This window comes from Salvia hispanica, chromosome 4 (assembly GCF_029641045.1).
Source record: "Salvia hispanica isolate PSC_SH4W2 chromosome 4, Shi_PSC_v1, whole genome shotgun sequence".
NCBI classification, from domain to species: Eukaryota; Viridiplantae; Streptophyta; class Magnoliopsida; order Lamiales; family Lamiaceae; genus Salvia; species Salvia hispanica.
In genome coordinates, this window is record NC_142695.1 from 6,230,016 (window position 1) to 6,248,791 (window position 18,776).

Genomic DNA, 18,776 nt, shown 5'->3' on the forward strand with positions numbered 1-18,776 from the left:
GTTACCATTTTTCCTTTTAGTTATATCTTTCGAAATTGTGAAGATTACCGTTTGAGAACAATATGATTACTATTCCCCCTGTCCCACAAGAATATGCAATTTAGATTGGGCACGGATTTTAACGTACAATTGATAAAATAAGATAAAAGTAGAAAGAAAAGGTAAAGTATTGTCAGTAGAAAATGAGTTTCACCTCATTAGAGAGAAGAATTTCTAAAATTAGAAAATGCATACTCTTGTGAGATGATGGGAGTAATATTTCTTAACATCTTTGTGCTCGTGATGTGTTAATAATGAGCATCACTAGCAACGGTTGGCTATTAACAAATTAGTCTAAATAATCACAATGCCATTAAAAAAAATTCATTTATGCTAAGTTAGGTGTGTGATCAAATACTAACTAAGTTATTAGTTATTACTAATAACTAATATCAATTTTGTATGTAAAAAATATCAACACAAAGACATAAATTTATCAATCTTCTTGTGTTGATAAATTTATGTCTTTGTGTTGATATTTAAATTTACGTGTTGTATTGATATAATTATGTCTTGTTTTGATAATTTTAATACATTGAATTGAAAGTTATTAGTTATTACTGTAAATTAGTTATCACACTAGTGCTACCCTGCTAAGCTAACTAGATTTATCAACTGAAAGGGTGACAATATCGGATCCTAGTAATGATAATAAGTAGTCGATCAGGATTGTCATCAATAACACATAGATTATTGATTAATGTTTAAGGGCGTGTCTGGTACATTGAATGCAAATAAACCCATACTCATTGATAATGGGCTATCAGTAGTGGGCTGATTAACTTATCCAGTGTTTGGTTCAGCCATTTTATGGTGATTGGGCTATGCAGGGTTTGGTTGAATCTTGGATTGTAGGAAATCAAATAATATGGGTCTGAATTACCCTTTACTGATTTAAATTAGCGCCGGATTTTTTAACCCAAATTAGCGCCAATGACCCAAAATTTGTGGCTAAATTAGGCGGTAAATCTCTGATGAATCCCACCAAATCAGGGTCAGACCTCATAACTTAGCCTAACAAGGTTATATAACAATGAGAAAGTCATAACACATCATTGTAGATCGACCTCCTCGTCCAGCAATAGCAACAGGCAACCGTCGACGAGCTTAACCCACCTATAGTTTGAAGTGGGTTCCCGATTCAAGGTTAGTGAAGCTTGAACGATAATGTTGGATTGTATATATTCTTGTATGGTATAACTCATCGTCCACGCTACATCTTGAGCACATAATTATTCATTTCACATAATTTGTGAGCAAGCTTTGTACTCCGCCTCGATTTAGTTGAGTTGTAGTTCAGCCTTCAGTGTTGTTAAGTGCTATTCGCCTTGATTAATATGATATGTGTCTCGTTACAACCATGGCGTCAAAGGGCAAGGCGAAGGTGACGACCATCGGGAGTCTAACTGGTATGCAATCGTGCTTATAATGTGGTTGAGTAATATGAATTTGTGATGCGATTATATAACCATGTTGTATTTTGTTTGCTGTTGTTGTAGTTGGTTCTATGGGTGGTCCGTCTGGTGTTGCTAAGCCGGAACGCACTCGGCGTTCTTGGTCGAGGCGCGAGGAAGATGTTATGATAATGGCTTTGCACGACATCGTTGCGGGAGGATGGAAGGCGGACAACGGCTTCCGCCCCGGCCACTCAAAGATGATCTACGTCGTGCTGAAACGGGAGATCCCGAACACTGAGCTGAGGGTGTCGCCCCACATCAACTCGAATATCGCTACTTGGAAAAGAGACTACCACTCTTTGTCAAACATCCTAAACCGTAGCGGGATCGGGTTCAACTCCGATGGTGGGCATAGAATTGAGTGCAATGATGATCAATGGGCTCAGATTGTTAAGGTATATCTCTGTTAAAGCAATGGCATTTCCTCCCTCATGGATCTCCTTTAACATTAACCTTGTTCTGTAGGCTGACAGCCACGCCTAAAATATGCGGTACAAAGCTTGGCCCTATTACGAAGACTGGAAAACGATCTTTGGAAAAGATCGCGCAGCGGGTGGCAGGGCAGAGGAGGTAGCCGAGGCTGATGAAGTCCTCCATGGCCCAGCAGCCTCCGTGGCCGATGAGTCCAAGCCGAATATGAGTCCTTTCCACCTCGATGATTTCTACACTGAGGAACAGATCAATGAGGGACTCCAGTATGATGGTCAGGGGTATGCAGCTTCTCTGGACAACGACGTAACAACCACACCAAACCTTGCTGCTCCGAAGAAGGCACTCCGCAAGCGCAAGGTTGAAGATCTTATGGAGTTGATGTTGAATGCGATGAACAAGATGAATGAGAATACCAGTGACCGGCTCAACACTCTATCGATGCGTATTGGATACGACTATGATCTCAGCGCAAAGCGAGTGGAAGTTGCAAAAATGCTAGATTGCATCCCAGAAATCACAAAGAAGCAGAAGTTCATTGCTTGTGACATACTGGTCAAAGAACCGGAGCGTCTGGACTTATTCTCGGGCTTCTCCCTCGTCGACAAATCGGACTACATTATCCACATCCTCGAGGAGAAGCTTGGTATGTAGTGTTGGTCGTGTATCGGCTGGTAATATCGTAGGGCTGTGGAATGTGGACGAAGACAATTCTGTATGATGCATAAGTATTAGTTATCTAGATGCATAAGTATTAGTTATTTTGGATCAACATTCCACTCATTTTGTGATTTGCATCGGCTGGTAATATCTTACGGCTGTGGAATGTGGACATATAAATCCAAATATGATGCATAAATATTAGTTATCCAGATGCATAAGTATTCGTTACCTAGATGCATAAGTATTCGTTACCTAGATGCAAAAGTATACGTTTACCCTAGAGTACTGTGGTGCGGTATGGAAGGTTAAGATCTCGACGGCTAGTGGGAGGAAGCGCACCGGAACCGGATGGCATGAGTTTGTGAGAGCCAACAGCATCAAGGTCGGCGATGTGCTTGCTTTCCATATGGTCCCGGCCCGAAAGCTCTACTTCGTCGTGAAAATCATCCCATGAAAAACGTTCGGACGCTTGGTGTGTTGATGTTTATTATTGTGGTCGAACTGTAGGCGTGTGTTTCTATTTCTAGTAGTTAAGCGTGTGAAGTAGAGATGTCAAGTGGGCTGGGCCAGCCCGGCCCAGCCCAGCCCGGTGTGGGCCGACCCAGGCCCGGCCCGTTAGTGAAATGGAGCGGGCCTGGACTGGGCTTTGTTGTTTAATCGGGCTCCAATTGGGCTGTTTTCTAAACCCAAGACCGGCCCAGGCCCAGGCCCAGCCCATGACAACTCACTTATGTAATTAGTAGGTAAATTTGTTCCATATATCATTTCAATATTTCAAGTGTTTCACTTTTTAATAACTTTTAAAAGAATAACGCATACAATCAAACAATATAAATTTATTGTTACTTTTACACCACCAACTTATTTGGCACAATTGATGAATTCAATTAACAACATCATGTGAACTAATTATATTGATTTGCATAATGATTAGTTGACTATTCTTTTCCTTTCAAGATTAATTGATCTTATTTTTAGATTAAATCATAATTTGCATAATTATAGGGATTACTTGTTCACTAATATATCCTATAATTAATCGTGTAATTGTGTTATGACAAATTTTATTTGTATAATTGTAGAGATTAATTGTTACTTAATTTTCTTTATGAAAAATATTTCCATAATTATAGTGATGGAATATTAAGCGTATGCCTTAGATATATACGTATAAAAATTATATATTGTTTAAATACTAGCATATCTTAATATCCAAGATTGATCCATAACCATAGTGATTAGTTAACTAATTTTTCTCTATAATAATAGTGGATCATATTCTTAGAATAAAATTAATCGTTATTTCCATATCAATAGAGATTCATTGTCAATTAATTTCTCTTTACAAAATAGTGGATTCTAAAGTCAAAAGTAGTGATTTACGTAATTATAGATATTAGTAGTTAATTGATTTATTTCTATCAAAAATAATTCCATAATTATAGTGATGAATTAGTTAAATTTTTATAAGTGTTAGATTAGTAGATTTTGATTCCAGATTTTGAGGGATTATATAAAACTATGTGGATATTTTTGCTTGTATATAAATCAATATACATATCAAGACATTGGGGAGACATTGGGGAGTGATTAATTGTTAACTCATCACTTAATTGCTAACTACAACTAATTTAAGGTCATAGGATTTTAGAAAACGTGTGGTCTACAATTTGCCACGTGTAATTTTCGTTTTTATTAATAAAATAAAAAAAGATACAAAAAACGCCAAATTAGGGTTTTAGATGAAAATGTCAATATAGTGTTTCGGAAATATCAACACAATGCTTTGAGAATGTCAACACAATGCTTTAAAAATGTTAACCCATTGCTTATATTGACATTCTACATGTATTATATTGACATATTTTATATAGTATGTTGACATTTCTGCTTTACGAAAAAATTGATAAAATTTTGAATTTTTTTTCAAATTTTGACGTCGGAACATATGCATGTATGATATCGTTGGAATCCTTATAAAATTATCTTTAATTTGATATATGTTATATGAATTTAACGTTTTGGAATTTCTTTTAAAAGTTAGTCATAACTAAACATGTAGTTAATTGACATTAATACCCCTATTGATATTTTATGGAATTAATACTATGGCATTATTGACGTTTTTTGTTGATCGTATTGATATTTCGTGGTTGATGATCTAGACCCTTAATTTGAATATCTAATGGCTATTATTTAGTTGTAGTTAGCAATTAGGTATTGAGGTAGCAATATAACACTCCCCTCAAGACATTAATATGGAGTATATTTTATGAGTGTATATATGCGTGTAGTATGTTCTTATGTTGAATACTAAATTTGTGGGAAATGTATTTATGTGCTTATATATACAACTACTACTATTTCAATATATTTTGAGTAGATTTGACAATAAATCACATCTTTTTAACTCTACCCAATATTCCAATTAACATATGTAAGTTGGCCCAGGCCCGGCCCGGCCCAGGACCGGCCCACTTATTAACTGGGCTCGGGCTGGGCCGGGCTCATCTATGCAAACCAAAACCCAGGCCCGGCCCGGCCCGTTCTAGACATGGGCTGGGCCGGACTGGGCCTAAATATCATCGGGCCTGACCGGACCCGGGCCAGGCTGGGCCGGCCCGGCCCACTTGACACCTCTAGTGTGAAGTAGTAGTTGGTTGCCAACGCATTATAATCTTATGCTTAAGGTAGGACGTAAATTGCGGTTGTATCTCCGCAAGTGTTGTGAATGTTCCTTCAACCGAGAGATGTAATTTTCCGGTCAGCCATGTCGTAGTGGCTGTTAAATAACATTTCGTCGGTCTTGACTAGCCATAAGCTTCGACAAAAATCTTGCAATATCTATCTATGTCGGCACAATTATGGGACGACATATCAATGCGTGTTGTATCCGAATGAGAATTGTCGGTATCCAGAGCACTACACAGTTTACCTAGCAAAAAGGAATGCATTAGGGAACCAACTCTTAATTAATACAACCCACAAGCACCCAACAGTAAGGACAATACAAAATCAGTTTATAGAGGAACAAAGTCAACAAATTACACATCGAGTCCTCAAACTTATTTCTACTGATTCTCCCACATATAGTTCGCCAAGTCGACACGCATTTGATTCCAACCAGGAGACGCTTCAATCGTATCGATAAACTGGGTGTCTGCGGCTGGATCAGGCTGCCCTCCCTCAGGTTCCTCGTCACCATTCCCGTTCAGGGCATCTAGTTCAGCTTCAACCGGATCCACACCCATTTCCCCTCGGATATAGTTGTGCAAAAGGAAGCAACACATGACCAGCCGGTTTTGTGTTTCGATTGGATAAAAACTACCGATGCGCAGTATACCCCACCGCATCTTCAGAATGGAAAACGCACGCTCGATGACATTGTGGGCCATTGTGTGTCGCATGTTGAATATTTCCTTCGGTGAGGATGGTCTCTGATTGTCGGGGCGCCACTCCTTGAGATGGTAACGAACGCCCTTAAAAGGTGTCAAGAAACCCTCGCTGTTGGCGTACCCATTGTCACACAAATAGTATGAACCTTACACGTAAAGGAAGTAAAGTTAATGAAGGAAAAATTAAATCCTCTGGACCAGTAGCTGTGTCCCAATCCAATCCACAGTGAATCATAATAAAGATGCCAATTTGATAAACATAAGTTTTTACCTTTTGGAACCTTGAGACCATTTGGTCTACTAACGGCATCCCTCAACACCCTTGAATCTGCAACAGACCCCTCCCACCCTGGTAGGATGTACACAAACTGAAGAAATCTGTCACAAACTGCTAGTGTGTTTGTAGCGATTTCCCCCTTCCTAGATCGATAACGAGGAGCATCTGCGGTACTGACCCAGACATTAATATATGTCCCGTCTAGTGCACCTAAGCAGCTCTGGGAAACGAAGGACTTAGTAAGGATGACCATGACAAGATATCAATTTGGATAGATAATACTAAGTTTACCTTAAACCATTTCCATCTATGGTCGTCGCAGTTATCATCGACTGGGGACGGTTGCACGAAAAGGGTTGAGTGAAGATGAATCACCCCGCGCATAACCTCATGGATATAACGACTCACAGTATGCTTGGAACGAAGAAACTGGAACCCAACCACACGATTTTTCGTGTGATGAGCCAGAGTGTGAAGGAACATTGCAACCTGCTCCTCGACTCTAACATACCGTTGATCCACTAACCCACACCTATCGCAAAGAATGCGACATAGCCGTCCGAATGCATTGCGGTCCATGCGCAGATTGTTGATGCAGTCCACATCGGTCAACATAGTAAGCCGATTCATATGTTCGACTTGAGCTGGCATTTTGTCTGACATGTTGTAAGACGCCCGTGTCTCCTCCTCCCGACTGCTTTCCGAAGTGTACACCAAGGTGTTCACCGCATTGAAAACACTGAAGTGGTTATGTTGGTGGTTACGTATGATGTCCTCGACCATACCTACCGCCGCCTGAAGCTCCTTTCTCTTGTTTGCACGTGGGTGTTCCATGCTGAAATGCACAACGAGAGAGTTAATATGGAAGGGACGATACGATGCAGTGAAGGCCAATATGTATGTAATTCGAACAGCTATCAATCATGGATCCATCACAACACTTGGTGGAATGCAGTACGATACCATCAAAGGCATTCTGATGTAAGTAACTAGTGTCCTCAACAAAGCATGCACCATTGACATGGACAAATGTAGGAACTGCAAAAAAGAAACGCAAATCCCAAGTTCTATGGAATATGGACAACATATTTCGAAGCAAGTGAAGAAGAATTTTTGGAAAAACTGCCAAGCAACACCATGCACTCACTAATGCTGCCACAATGGATACACCACGCAACATCAAATCCACCCACAAAGAAGAATATTGAATACATTCACCAACAATTTGAGTGTGCAAAACAATTCAAGTTCGAAGCTGCTTATGAGTGGAACTACAGAGGCATCTGGGTTTGTTATAGTCGGACCAAATCTCGACAAAATCACCATTAATGCAGCATTACACGCCACAAAATACGAAGATGTAGAACGGCCAACCATAGTGTCTCATTGCAAAAATGAGTAAATCTGATATGTTATAAATCGAGCTATAGTCGTTGGGATGAAATTGTTAAAGTCGTTTATAATTTCAGAAATCCAAGAATAAGGCAACATCATCACAACACACGACGCACAGATGCAAAAAATCCCAAATATTCTCAATTTGCAAAAAATTCAAATTGAACCCAATTCAGTAAAGGCCAAAATTGGTCCTGAACATATGGCAATTTTATCTTTTTGGTCCTAAACTTTATCTTTTGGATTTTTTGGTCCTGAACATATGAAAATTTGATCATTTTGGTCCTCCGTCAATAATTCCGTTAAATACTAACGGTCAACCCAATTTTGACCAAATTAAATTCTTAATTCTGATTTTTAATTCACTAATTAATCTCCTAATTATTTTAACAAATATTTATTTACAATCTCAATAATTCACTAAAACATGAGACATGGAAACAAGAAAACTCACAAACCTCAAGATCGCTACTGCAGAATTGGTCATTCCTCCCAAGACAAGAGAAGAGACCAGAATCCTAGTGGGACATCTCCGTCATGGATTCAGACACGGGTAGACCGTCGGCCGTCCATCCCACCGGGACATTCTTGCTGATGGGGACGCCGGATTTCTTCTCGTTTGCCATCTCAACTTCTTCTTGATTTGGTAAAAGTGGATTGGGTTCATCAGAATTCGCCATTTGCACTAAAATTGTTCTTAAAAAGTCGCAGAGGAATTAGGAATCAACTATCTCAGATTTCAGCTCCCAATCAACAACTGATTTCAGCCCAAGCCTTGGAAACCCACCACTACCTTCATCCCTAAACCCCGCCACTCCAAATCATTCTCCGCATCCAAGAATGAAGCTTTATTAGGGCAGGCGTAGCAATCCTCCGAGCTCCAATCTCCGTCAATTAGAATTATTTTTAATTGTAGTTGTAAATGGATATTTATTAAAATAATTAGGAGATTAATCAGTGAATTAAAAATGAGTTTAGTTTGGTCAAAATCAGGTTGACCGTTAGTTTTTAACGGAATTATTGACGGAGGACCAAAATGATCAAATTTCCATATGTGCAGGACCAAAAAATCTAAAAGATAAAGTTTATGACCAAAAAGGTAAAATGACCATATGTTCAGGACCAAAAAGGTAAAAATTCTCCACAAAAAATTAAGCTTCACTACTACCAGATCGACCCTCAAATAGCGATAAATACACATACCCGGACGACGGTAGAGCTAACGGACCGGAATTGAAAAAATCCAGAAAACAGAAATTAGAGGATGCCGACGTCGACCAATTTTTCCATGCACAACACCGACGCCTCAATATCACCTGAAACGGTAAGCAAAACGAAAATGAAAAACAGCTTGCGAGAGCATTTCGGGTAGAATACCCAACCTTTCAGCGATATCAGTGGATCCCCAAATCTAATACCACTCCTCTCGCTGATTGTGTCTCGATGTCACGTATACAAATGATTGGCTAGGATATTGCCGGCACGCGTCGCGCGACGAGATGTCTCGTCTCGTCCAGAAGAGCTTCGCAACGTTGTCTCGATGCTGGTTCGTCTCGTCGAGACGAGACCGAGCCAGCATCGAGTCAGCGATGCGGATGCTCTTATTCTCATATTCGCATGTTACGTCGCACGATTGACTAAGTAATTAAAGTCACAAAATCCACCCAATTAAGTACGCATCAAATGCCCACCTCATTTTTTTACCTTAATCTTAATTGGGTGGATTTTGTGACTTTAATTACTTAGTCAATCGTGCGACGTAACATGCGAATATGAGAATAAGAGCATCCGCATCGCTGACTCGATGCTAGCTCGGTCTCGTCTCGACGAGACGAGCCAGCATCAAGACAGCGTTGCGAAGCTCTTCTGGACGAGACGAGACATCTCGTCGCGCGACGCGTGCCGGCGAGGCCGGCCTCGAGCTGCCGAGACGACGCGCGCGCCACGTAGCATGGCCTGACGCCCACTCGCCGGCCGCGAGTGGGCGTCGGAATTATGACGTAATAATTTTTTTTATATAAATTCAAAAAATTCGAATTTAATAAAAAAAAAATTCAAACAGTCGAATTTTTAATTTTTATTTTTTTTTTCTTTTATTATTCTATAAATATACTTCATACTCCATTCACCATTTTACACACGAACACTACTCTCATTCCTCTTCCATTTTACACACAAACACTACTCTCAAATTGTTGAAAAAATGTCCGGCGATGGAAACTTCAGCGACGGCAGCTCCGGCAGGCGGCGCTCCGGCGGATTCGACTTGAACTCGTTCGACGATTGGGCGAGCATGTACAACTGTTTGGGTACTCCCGGTTCGTCGCCGGGCACCCAAGCCTCGACCACTCTGCTGGCGTACCAAACACCACATTTTGATGTGGATGCATACTATCGTCCCTCCCCCAAGAGGTACGGGCAATCGTCGGGATTATCCCAAATTCCAGAGAATTTTTTGGTGCCTGAACGCACTTTGCCCGACTGGCCAATAGGTGGGCTCCGGCAGGATCGGCCTCAGGCACGGCGAATCAAACCAGGCGGGCGAGGGCTCGGGGCTCCGGCACGGGCATGGGCTCGAACACCCTAATGTCCATGTACCTGGTCGCCACGATGGCTGACCTTTCAAAAATGACTCCTGGCCAAGTTTCAGCCCATATGGCCGGAATTGAGTATATGAGAGCTCAACTTGGTATAGGGAACTTGGGTACACCGCCGACTTGGGGGATGATGATTCGCCGGCGGAGTAGTTTTTATAGTTTAATTTAGAGTATTTTAATTATGTATTTTTTTTACTTTTTAGGATTTTGAATTATGTATTTTTTTTTATTTTTTAGGCTTTTAAATTGTAATATTTATTTTATTTAATGAAGTGTGTTTTTATTAATTGAATTTGTTGGAATTAAAAATAAAAAATGAAATTGAATGAATAGTTAAGAGATGGTCAAGAGATGGAGGGATGCAGGTTTTGTCTCTTAGTTAAGAGATGAGCTGAAAAATACAGTAGGGCCTATAAATAGTGAAGAGATGAGACGATTAAGAGAAGGATAAGAGACAGCGTTGCGGATGCTCTAAAAGACATTTTAGTCATAAATTCATTTCAATGACAATATAATTAGGCATGCTTAGTATGATGGAATGGAATGAGGATGGAATGGAATGAAGATAGGAATGAAATGCCAATTTCCTTATATTTCCTTTGCATTTTTATCCATTCACTCATTCATTCTATCACACCAAGCAAATGAATAGAATGGAAGTAGGAATCACGTTATATTCCACTATTCCATTCCATCGTACCAAGAAGCTTATCAAAGTATTAAGAGTACTATTAGGGCGTGTCTGGTACGCCGCAATATGCGTGAAACACAACTCTTATAAGCCTATTCCACCGTTTGGTTCGCCTGCGGAAATCGGCCGACCCGGAATAGATCTTTCGGGTTTCACGGCTATACATACTACAATCAGAGGGGGTGTGTCAACACAATCAGCGAGACACCATCTCTTAAAATAACACCATATCATCATTCCTAGCCAATCATTTGTATACGTGGACGAATAATAATCTCACATGACAAAAAATTAAAAAAAAATTCTAAAAAAATCGGCCAGCAATATTTTATACACTATACAACAATTTTTCTTGCCCAGCAATATCCAACACGCTATACAACAATCTATAGATTGCTATGTAGCTTTTATAATATTGTTGTATAAGTGGTGTCACTTTAAGAGGGGTTGTCATTTTAACACAAACATACTTTACCTAATGCGAAAAGAATTACATCCGTGAGTAACGGGATTAATACCGTACTATAACATCTACATTGGAATCAACACAACGAATTAACATACTGTAATATATTTCAATATTCCAACCTGAACACACCACATTTATTTCACCAATTCCGACACCAAAATAAACATCTGAGGCCAATTTTGAGCAAAGCCCAAAAGAGGCTATATGTATAATAAATGAAAGTGAATTGTTGAGGAAACATGGAGCAAGTTCATAATAAATGCGACCACATAATCTGTATATATCGAAACTGTCTATGAAGAGGACTCTAGGATAAATAAGAACCGCACAAACTTACAACTGAGCCACATCTTACACTCTCAACCAAAATAATAACAAACCACCGAAAAGAGCACCTAACCAATCTCATTCCAATCACCCTCAAATTCATTTGAAGGAGACGATACTAGAACCAGGTGCTGTCATGTTGCCTCTTTTCACCAGAAAGCTCAGAAATCAGCCAGCTAACCAGAAAGAAAGAAAAAGAAAATAGTTATGTTTTGCAAAATATTACGATTAGCATTTTCATGCACACCAAGGTATCGTATTTAAGCAAGAGTGTCACTACAGCTCATGAATGAATATCTAATAATGGCCTTTTAAATAGTCTAGTTGTAAGTCAAAAAATCAATCTAGCCACATAGCCAGTCCTCTTGAGCTAACAAGAATGTCCCAAATACACTTTCATAATTCAAAATATGAATGGTTTGTTGACAACGGAAGGTGTCGGAGCTGCAAGTATCAGCAAACATGAAGCTGCAGTGTAATATGACATTTAACAAGTCAGAAATAACCACCTCTCACGACAAAATTTTTAAGCGCTCTCACTTGAAGTCAGCCCAGTTACTTTTCCCACAGCAACAGTTTTCCCTGTGAAAAATTGTTAAGAGTTGTAACTTATAATTTTCTTGGAGAAACAGTTCCAATCCAGTAGAAGCAGTACATAATGCCACACTAACCTTCAGTGCGGAGAGTAAACCGCCCAAGCTGTGGAAAGTCCGAGTACTTCTCAATGCAAATCATGTTGTTCACCTATACAGAGAATGAATCAAAAGAAGATTTTGGTAGTGAATACACAGATGTCATCCATAAAGCTAAAACATAAATATTTTAGGAGATTATCTTGTCAATTAGTTATAATCGTCAAAATACAGATGCATATGACAACTACTGAGCAAAAACAGTTACAGATTCTTCACTAGCATCAATAATACAGTAGCTCAGGTTTTTCATTTGGGAAAAGGACAAAATCTAGGACAGCAGTAACCATATTTAAAGTGACTTTTACTCAAAAGCTTGTATTTTATAGTCACTACAAATAACAAGATAATATAAATTCTATATTGTGCGAATTAAGTATATGCCAGAAAAAGACACATGGATATAATTAGTAACCCGAGTTGCAAATGTAATACCTGAACGCGGCATTCCACAACAGCACCTTTTTTAACAAAAAGTGGTTTCTTTTTCAAACGTTTTCTGGTTTTTGGATCAATTTGCTGTGTCAACTCAACAATCTCACATTCTTCCACAACAGAATGGATGTGTAGAACAGCCTTGTACCCAGCACAAAAAATTGCCTGAGGATGGAAGGGACAGCAAGTACAGTTAACAACAAAGATCATGAAAACAAAAAACGGAAATAAGAGAACCGAATGAATAAATTTTAAGCTTTACATTGTCGAGTAACTCCAAAATTGACAGCTGGGCAAGAAACTCTGATACAGCAGCTACTGGTCTTGCTGCAAAAGCATACAATGTTTAGTATAACCTAAGCACAGATCAACACCGAACTTCATTGCTTTAATTAATCAATACAATCAAACTCTTGTAAATGTGATAATTGCATTCAAGCATAAATTTATATCCATAAAATCGATTCTTCACTGTAGAATAAGCTAGCTGCAGGTCTGAATCCAGATGTCTAAACCAATCAAAATTAGATTAGGATATTGGTGCTTGGTGAAGAAAAAGAACACCTGATACAAACAAGACTGAAAAGGAAGAGAATGACAGAAAGCCAGACCAAGAAACTCACCAACGCTACTTAAAACAAACCCGCCGATAATATCCTCTTCTTCAATCCCCGACAACCTGACACGCAAGTTTTCACCAGGTCCAGCACGCCTCACTCTATTTTCATCACAGAAAATGGCAAGAACTTTAACTTGTACCTGGCACAATATATTATAATGTTAGCTAATAGCTACAAACTAAAGAAAATTATCATACTCCCTCCTTACACAAATAGTACGCAGCATTTGATGGGCATAGGTTTCAAGAAAATGATTGGTAGAGCATAACTATGGGTCCCATTGTGGAAAAAGTTTGGTTTAAGAAGTTTATAATGTCAAAATATTAAGTAGAGTGTGGGATCATATCCGAAAAAGGAAACTTGCATACTTCTCGTGGACACCAAACATAGTAAATGTTGTGTACTTCTTGTGGCCAGATGGAGTATATCTTATGTACCAGAACATGAAGATATGCATTTGAAAAGGCACCTTATTAGGCATGACTACCATAGTGTCCCCATCACGGACGGTCCCAGATTCTATTTTCCCCATGACAACAGTTCCCATGTCCTTAAATTTGTCGATAATAGGCATTCTGCCAAAGAAGAAAGCTTATATAAAGTTATAAACAAAAGTACCAGTTCATCTAGATTTAAAGGTCAAGTTGTGTGCAATAAGAAAGTGAGTGGAGAGTAACAAAAACTCCTATTTCACCTGAAAGGACCTTTGGGATCACGTGGTGGAATTTCAATAGCATCAAGAGCTTCAAAAAGACATGTACCGTTCCACCATGGACATATATCTTTGCCCATTCTAGTCTTCATATTTGTGCCCATAAGACCAGATATTGGGAGAAACTGAACATCTGCAAAATTATATTTTACCCAAACAATCGTAAATTAAGTGGAGAAACAAAAATTGCAAATGAGAAGCACACTTGAAACCACATAAACTTTCAAAGGAAAATTACCTTTTTTCACATTATAACCTGAGGATTTCAAAAATAGAGACATTTTTGACTCAATCTCATCAAATCTGAAAGATAAAATACATAAGAAAATTGCATACAAGAATAATATCTGACAAACAAGAGAATCATCAAAACCAATAAATCACCTCTCTTTGGACCACTTCACAGTAGGCTCGTCCATTTTGTTGACAACGACAAGAAGCTTAGAAACTCCCAAGGTTTTTGCTAGCTGGACATGTTCACGTGTCTGTCCACCTCTCTCATAACCAGTTTCAAATTCTCCCTTTCGAGCTGAAATCACCTAGGAGTGTAGATGAGACGACATGTATCAGTAATAGAGACTACACAGAATCACAAATACCATCTAGTATAACAACAAAATGATGAAGCACTACTTACTAGTACACCTATATCTGCTTGAGATGCTCCGCTGATCATGTTCGGCACATAGCTTTTGTGTCCCTGGAAATTAAAAGTTAAAAGACCTCTTGCTGAGGCAGTAGAATATACCAGAAACAAAGGGCTGCCTTCCAAATTGATCCAATAGCTAATAATGTACTTCCAAGCAAAAAACATAATACAATGTTGCTTTACTGTGCAATAACGAATGAAATGGAGAAATAGCTTTATCTAAAGTTGGCGGTAAGAAGAAAAAATTAAGATATTTCATCAAAACCAATTTGAACAGTATGTATAATTCCAACTTGTTCACTGAATTTATAGGTATCACTATCCATTATCAGCATAAAAAGGCCCTATTTCTGAACAAATCAATTTCAAACGATAGGTAACACCAAAGAGATGTAACATATATGATTGATCATTGCTTGTGTCAATATCATCTAGATATTTCACATTTTTTAAGAAAAAGAGTAATAATTATGAGACTTTAGGAGTTACCGGGGCATCCAATATTGTAAACCTTGTGGTTTCTGTCTCAAAGTGAGCTCTCCCGACTTCAACAGTTTTCCCCTATATATTGGGAAAAAATTATGCATGTGCTCAGCAGATGAGTTATTTTAAAAAATACATGGCTGCAAGGATAAGTGGAATAGTCTAAAACAGCCTAAACCACAGATACATACCTTAACCCTCTCTTCTTCGTTTGTGTCCATGATATATGCCATATACCTGATACGTTTACAACAAAATGCTTAGTAGCGAATGACCAAACAAGTTTGAGTGAAACCATCAATGTCCATGACCAGAAAAAATGGTAACACAAATAATACACATGCATTTTTTATCAAAAGGATTCACGAGTGACATCTCTCGGCATCAAAACAAAATGCAAGCACATACGTGAGACAATGCACTGGTTTAAATCGATTCGACTGAAGTTACTTACCAACTCTCCCTACTTTTGTCCTTAGCTTCTTTCTCATACTTTTGTATTGTGCGTTCATCAACTTGCCCACTAAGATAAAGAATTTGCCCTCCAATTGTGGACTTCCCAGCATCTGCAGAAAAAATAAGACTTCTAATAAGATACTGCCACATGATATCTAAAGTGGATCTACATGAACTTTCATATTCAGATTCTTTATCCTTACTTTAATATTTTATTTTTTGTTTCAAATGCTCAATCTAGGAAAAGAGGAAAACAAGCATCCAGTTTTCCCATACAACACGTTATTGATATAGCTCATGGGAAATTAAAGTTAAAAAATAATGAATATATACTGAATAATCTCTTGTGAAGATTAGTGGAAACCAATGGAAAACTCCTTATCATAGAAGGATGTCCACAAAGAACGCCAAGTTTACAGAACTGACAGGACAACCCAATTACTTAAGGGAGTATTATAGTTCTGACCATACATTATATATCTACAAGGAACTACAGATACATCATCAGTGTTATTTTCCCTAAAATAGTTTTAATCAACCAGAATACTTACATTTAAGTATGACGCACGGATGCATTTTAGATGTAAACTTGATTTTTCTTTCTTGAAAAGTAGAACTCGATACAATAGCATTCAGTTATGGGGGAAAGGATTATAAATTGCGACTTTTAAGGAAATCCCCTTACCAACATGACCAATGAATACAACATTCAAGTGTCTCTTTGTCTGCTCATCCACATCCTCGACATCATCCAAAGGAATGCTTTCCTTCTCTTTCACTGGATAAAAGAAAGTGGAAAAAATCCATAAATAAAAGCATTAAGTAACAAGTTCATGAGGACAGAGGAGATTAATTCATATGATATTAGCAGTACACAATTTTTGAGGTAGGTGGGATAAAAACATAAATTAGTGGAATACAGAAATACATTACAACATGCAATAACTTACGAATTATCAACAAACTACCATGACTAGTCTTAATTCGACATAGGCTGAACTAAAGAGCTGTAGGAAATAATACCATGTGTGCCAAAAAAATGCACTTACAGAATCTTTAAGTATGTAAGCTAATCAGATAGGGACTGTGCACATAACTTAGCCTGAATACAACCAATTATATACTAGCAGGTCCACCTACCTCCATCTGTTGTATCATGCTTCCCATCTTCTGAAGTAGCCATCACAGCATCGTCTGCAGCAATCAACAAAAATTGAGCAACATAAAGCGAGAGATAGTAAGACACCAACAAGATTGATGTATATCAAACTACCCTAGGTCCACATAGCTCACTTGGGACTTGTTAATTCATACCTACATCCGTCTTGTCATGATTTACAGATGTATCAGGCTTCCCAGCTTCTGTATTCGCCATCACAGCATCCTCTGCTAGCAATCACCAATGAGCCCCAATAGAGAAAACAAAAAGTAAACTCAAGTTACACACATAATTTGCATGCCAAAACCAGTTACCAAAAAGAGTATCAAAGAAGGTTGTTATTAAGCCACATATATTTAAAATAATAGATTCGTTAGCAAGCAAATAACTCATTAATTTTAACAGTATTCTTCACACCACAAAATCATGTTCGTCACTATCTACCTCCGCTGGTATCGGGATTTACAATTATATCATGCTTCCAGTCTTCTGTGTTAGCCATCACAGTATCCTCTGCTAACATCCAACCAGAATTCACAAAAAAAACACGGCATCATGAGTGTTACCTTTACAAATTAATAACAGCAACAAGAACAGTTCGTCATACGCATCATAAAGCAAGTTACAGAAATTGAATACACAGACAGATCGTATGCTAGAACAACTATCCAGAAAAAGGAACAAATATTTTTTCAAAAAAAAACGTAACATACCAGCTGAATCGAGTTGCAGAGCCTTGATATCATCCGCGATATCTACAAAATGCACAAATCAATCAGCAAAAGGAAAAAACAAATCGAATTCAGCAACAAAGCGTAATTGGATAAGCTATCGGACCCTGCGTCGGATGCGTGGTGGCCGATTCCGACATGGCTGGCGGAAAAGTGATACGAAATCGCAGTAAGTTCGAAAACAGGAAAGTGAACCGAATTCGATTGACTAGTAACAGAAGGCTGCGGAGCGGAGATTTTTTGGGGGTGGGGCGGTGGAGGTGTTGATGATGATTCAGAAGGGAGTAAACTAGTTCGTGATTTGGGTAAGGGGGTGGGGAGGGGTAGCGGGTAGGGTTTCTAAGGCCCAAATTTTAGTCTGCGTTAGTGGGCTTTACTTTTTAATTAGTTAGGCCCAAATAACTAAACTCCCCCTTGTCTCATCGATTTGAGGCATTTTGTTAGATACGAAAATTAAGATGATTATTTAGTGAAAGAGTTTAGGAGATTTAGTGGTAGAAATAATGTTAAATGGATTATATTTTAAATTTAAATAATTATTAAATAAATTTATAGGGTATTATGCCAATTCTTATATATTTAGTGAATGAATTTAAAAGATTTAGTGGTTGAAATAATGTTAAATGGATTATATTTTAAATTTAAATAATTATTAAATAAAGTTATAAGATATTAATGTCAATTCTTATATATTTAGTGAATGAATTTAGGAGATTTAGTGGTTGAAATAATGTTAAATGAATTATATTTTAAATTTTAATAATTATTAAATAAAGTTATAGGGTATTAATTTCAAGTATTGTATATGGTAGTCAAACTTCTCATTTAATTCTAGGGATTTTCTGATTTTGATAACTGGAATTGTGTTTCTGCATTGCTATATTTTTTTATTTGATAGTATGGACTCAAACATTTTGATTGGATTATTGGTATTTTGTGGTAAAACTTATTTTCCCAAACTCAAATAATGCTCTCTTTAAGTAAAAAAGATTAATAGATGTTATTGCAATATCTGAAGTGTTTGATTTTCTCTGATTTCCACTGCAACAAGTATTGGTGATATTATTAGAAAAAATTTAAATGTTGCGCCATTAACACTA

The 18,776-nt window shown here is 38.0% G+C and overlaps 2 protein-coding genes across 7 annotated transcripts; one reads left to right on the forward strand and one right to left on the reverse strand.

Moving 5' to 3' along the window:
* Positions 1 to 1,075: 1,075 nt before the first annotated feature.
* On the forward strand, positions 1,076 to 3,129 carry LOC125191691 (uncharacterized). Its single transcript, XM_048089095.2, has 3 exons — positions 1,076 to 1,448; positions 1,539 to 1,891; positions 1,962 to 3,129. The coding sequence occupies exon 3, from the start codon at positions 1,983 to 1,985 to the stop codon at positions 2,577 to 2,579; it is 597 nt and encodes a 198-aa protein (XP_047945052.2). The 5' UTR covers positions 1,076 to 1,448; positions 1,539 to 1,891; positions 1,962 to 1,982; the 3' UTR covers positions 2,580 to 3,129.
* Positions 3,130 to 11,572: 8,443 nt separating this feature from the next.
* Positions 11,573 to 17,968, reverse strand: LOC125194206 (Translation elongation factor EF1A/initiation factor IF2gamma family protein). 6 transcript variants are annotated; one of them, XM_048092292.2, is made up of 20 exons: positions 17,783 to 17,968; positions 17,659 to 17,700; positions 17,390 to 17,458; positions 17,101 to 17,175; positions 16,927 to 16,980; positions 16,472 to 16,564; positions 15,785 to 15,896; positions 15,522 to 15,567; positions 15,337 to 15,408; positions 14,836 to 14,898; positions 14,583 to 14,737; positions 14,437 to 14,501; positions 14,181 to 14,331; positions 13,956 to 14,061; positions 13,490 to 13,625; positions 13,129 to 13,193; positions 12,867 to 13,031; positions 12,411 to 12,483; positions 12,249 to 12,321; positions 11,573 to 11,915 (listed from the first exon to the last, which is right to left on the reverse strand). In XM_048092292.2, exons 1-19 carry the CDS (start codon positions 17,814 to 17,816, stop codon positions 12,266 to 12,268), a joined length of 1,632 nt encoding a protein of 543 aa, XP_047948249.1. In that variant the 5' UTR covers positions 17,817 to 17,968; the 3' UTR covers positions 11,573 to 11,915; positions 12,249 to 12,265. The 6 variants fall into 6 exon arrangements, with proteins under 6 accessions (XP_047948249.1, XP_047948248.1, XP_047948247.1 ...); XM_048092291.2 differs by having other exon boundaries at positions 17,101 to 17,172; positions 17,390 to 17,461; XM_048092290.2 differs by having other exon boundaries at positions 17,390 to 17,461.
* Between the last annotated feature and the right edge of the window lie 808 nt (positions 17,969 to 18,776).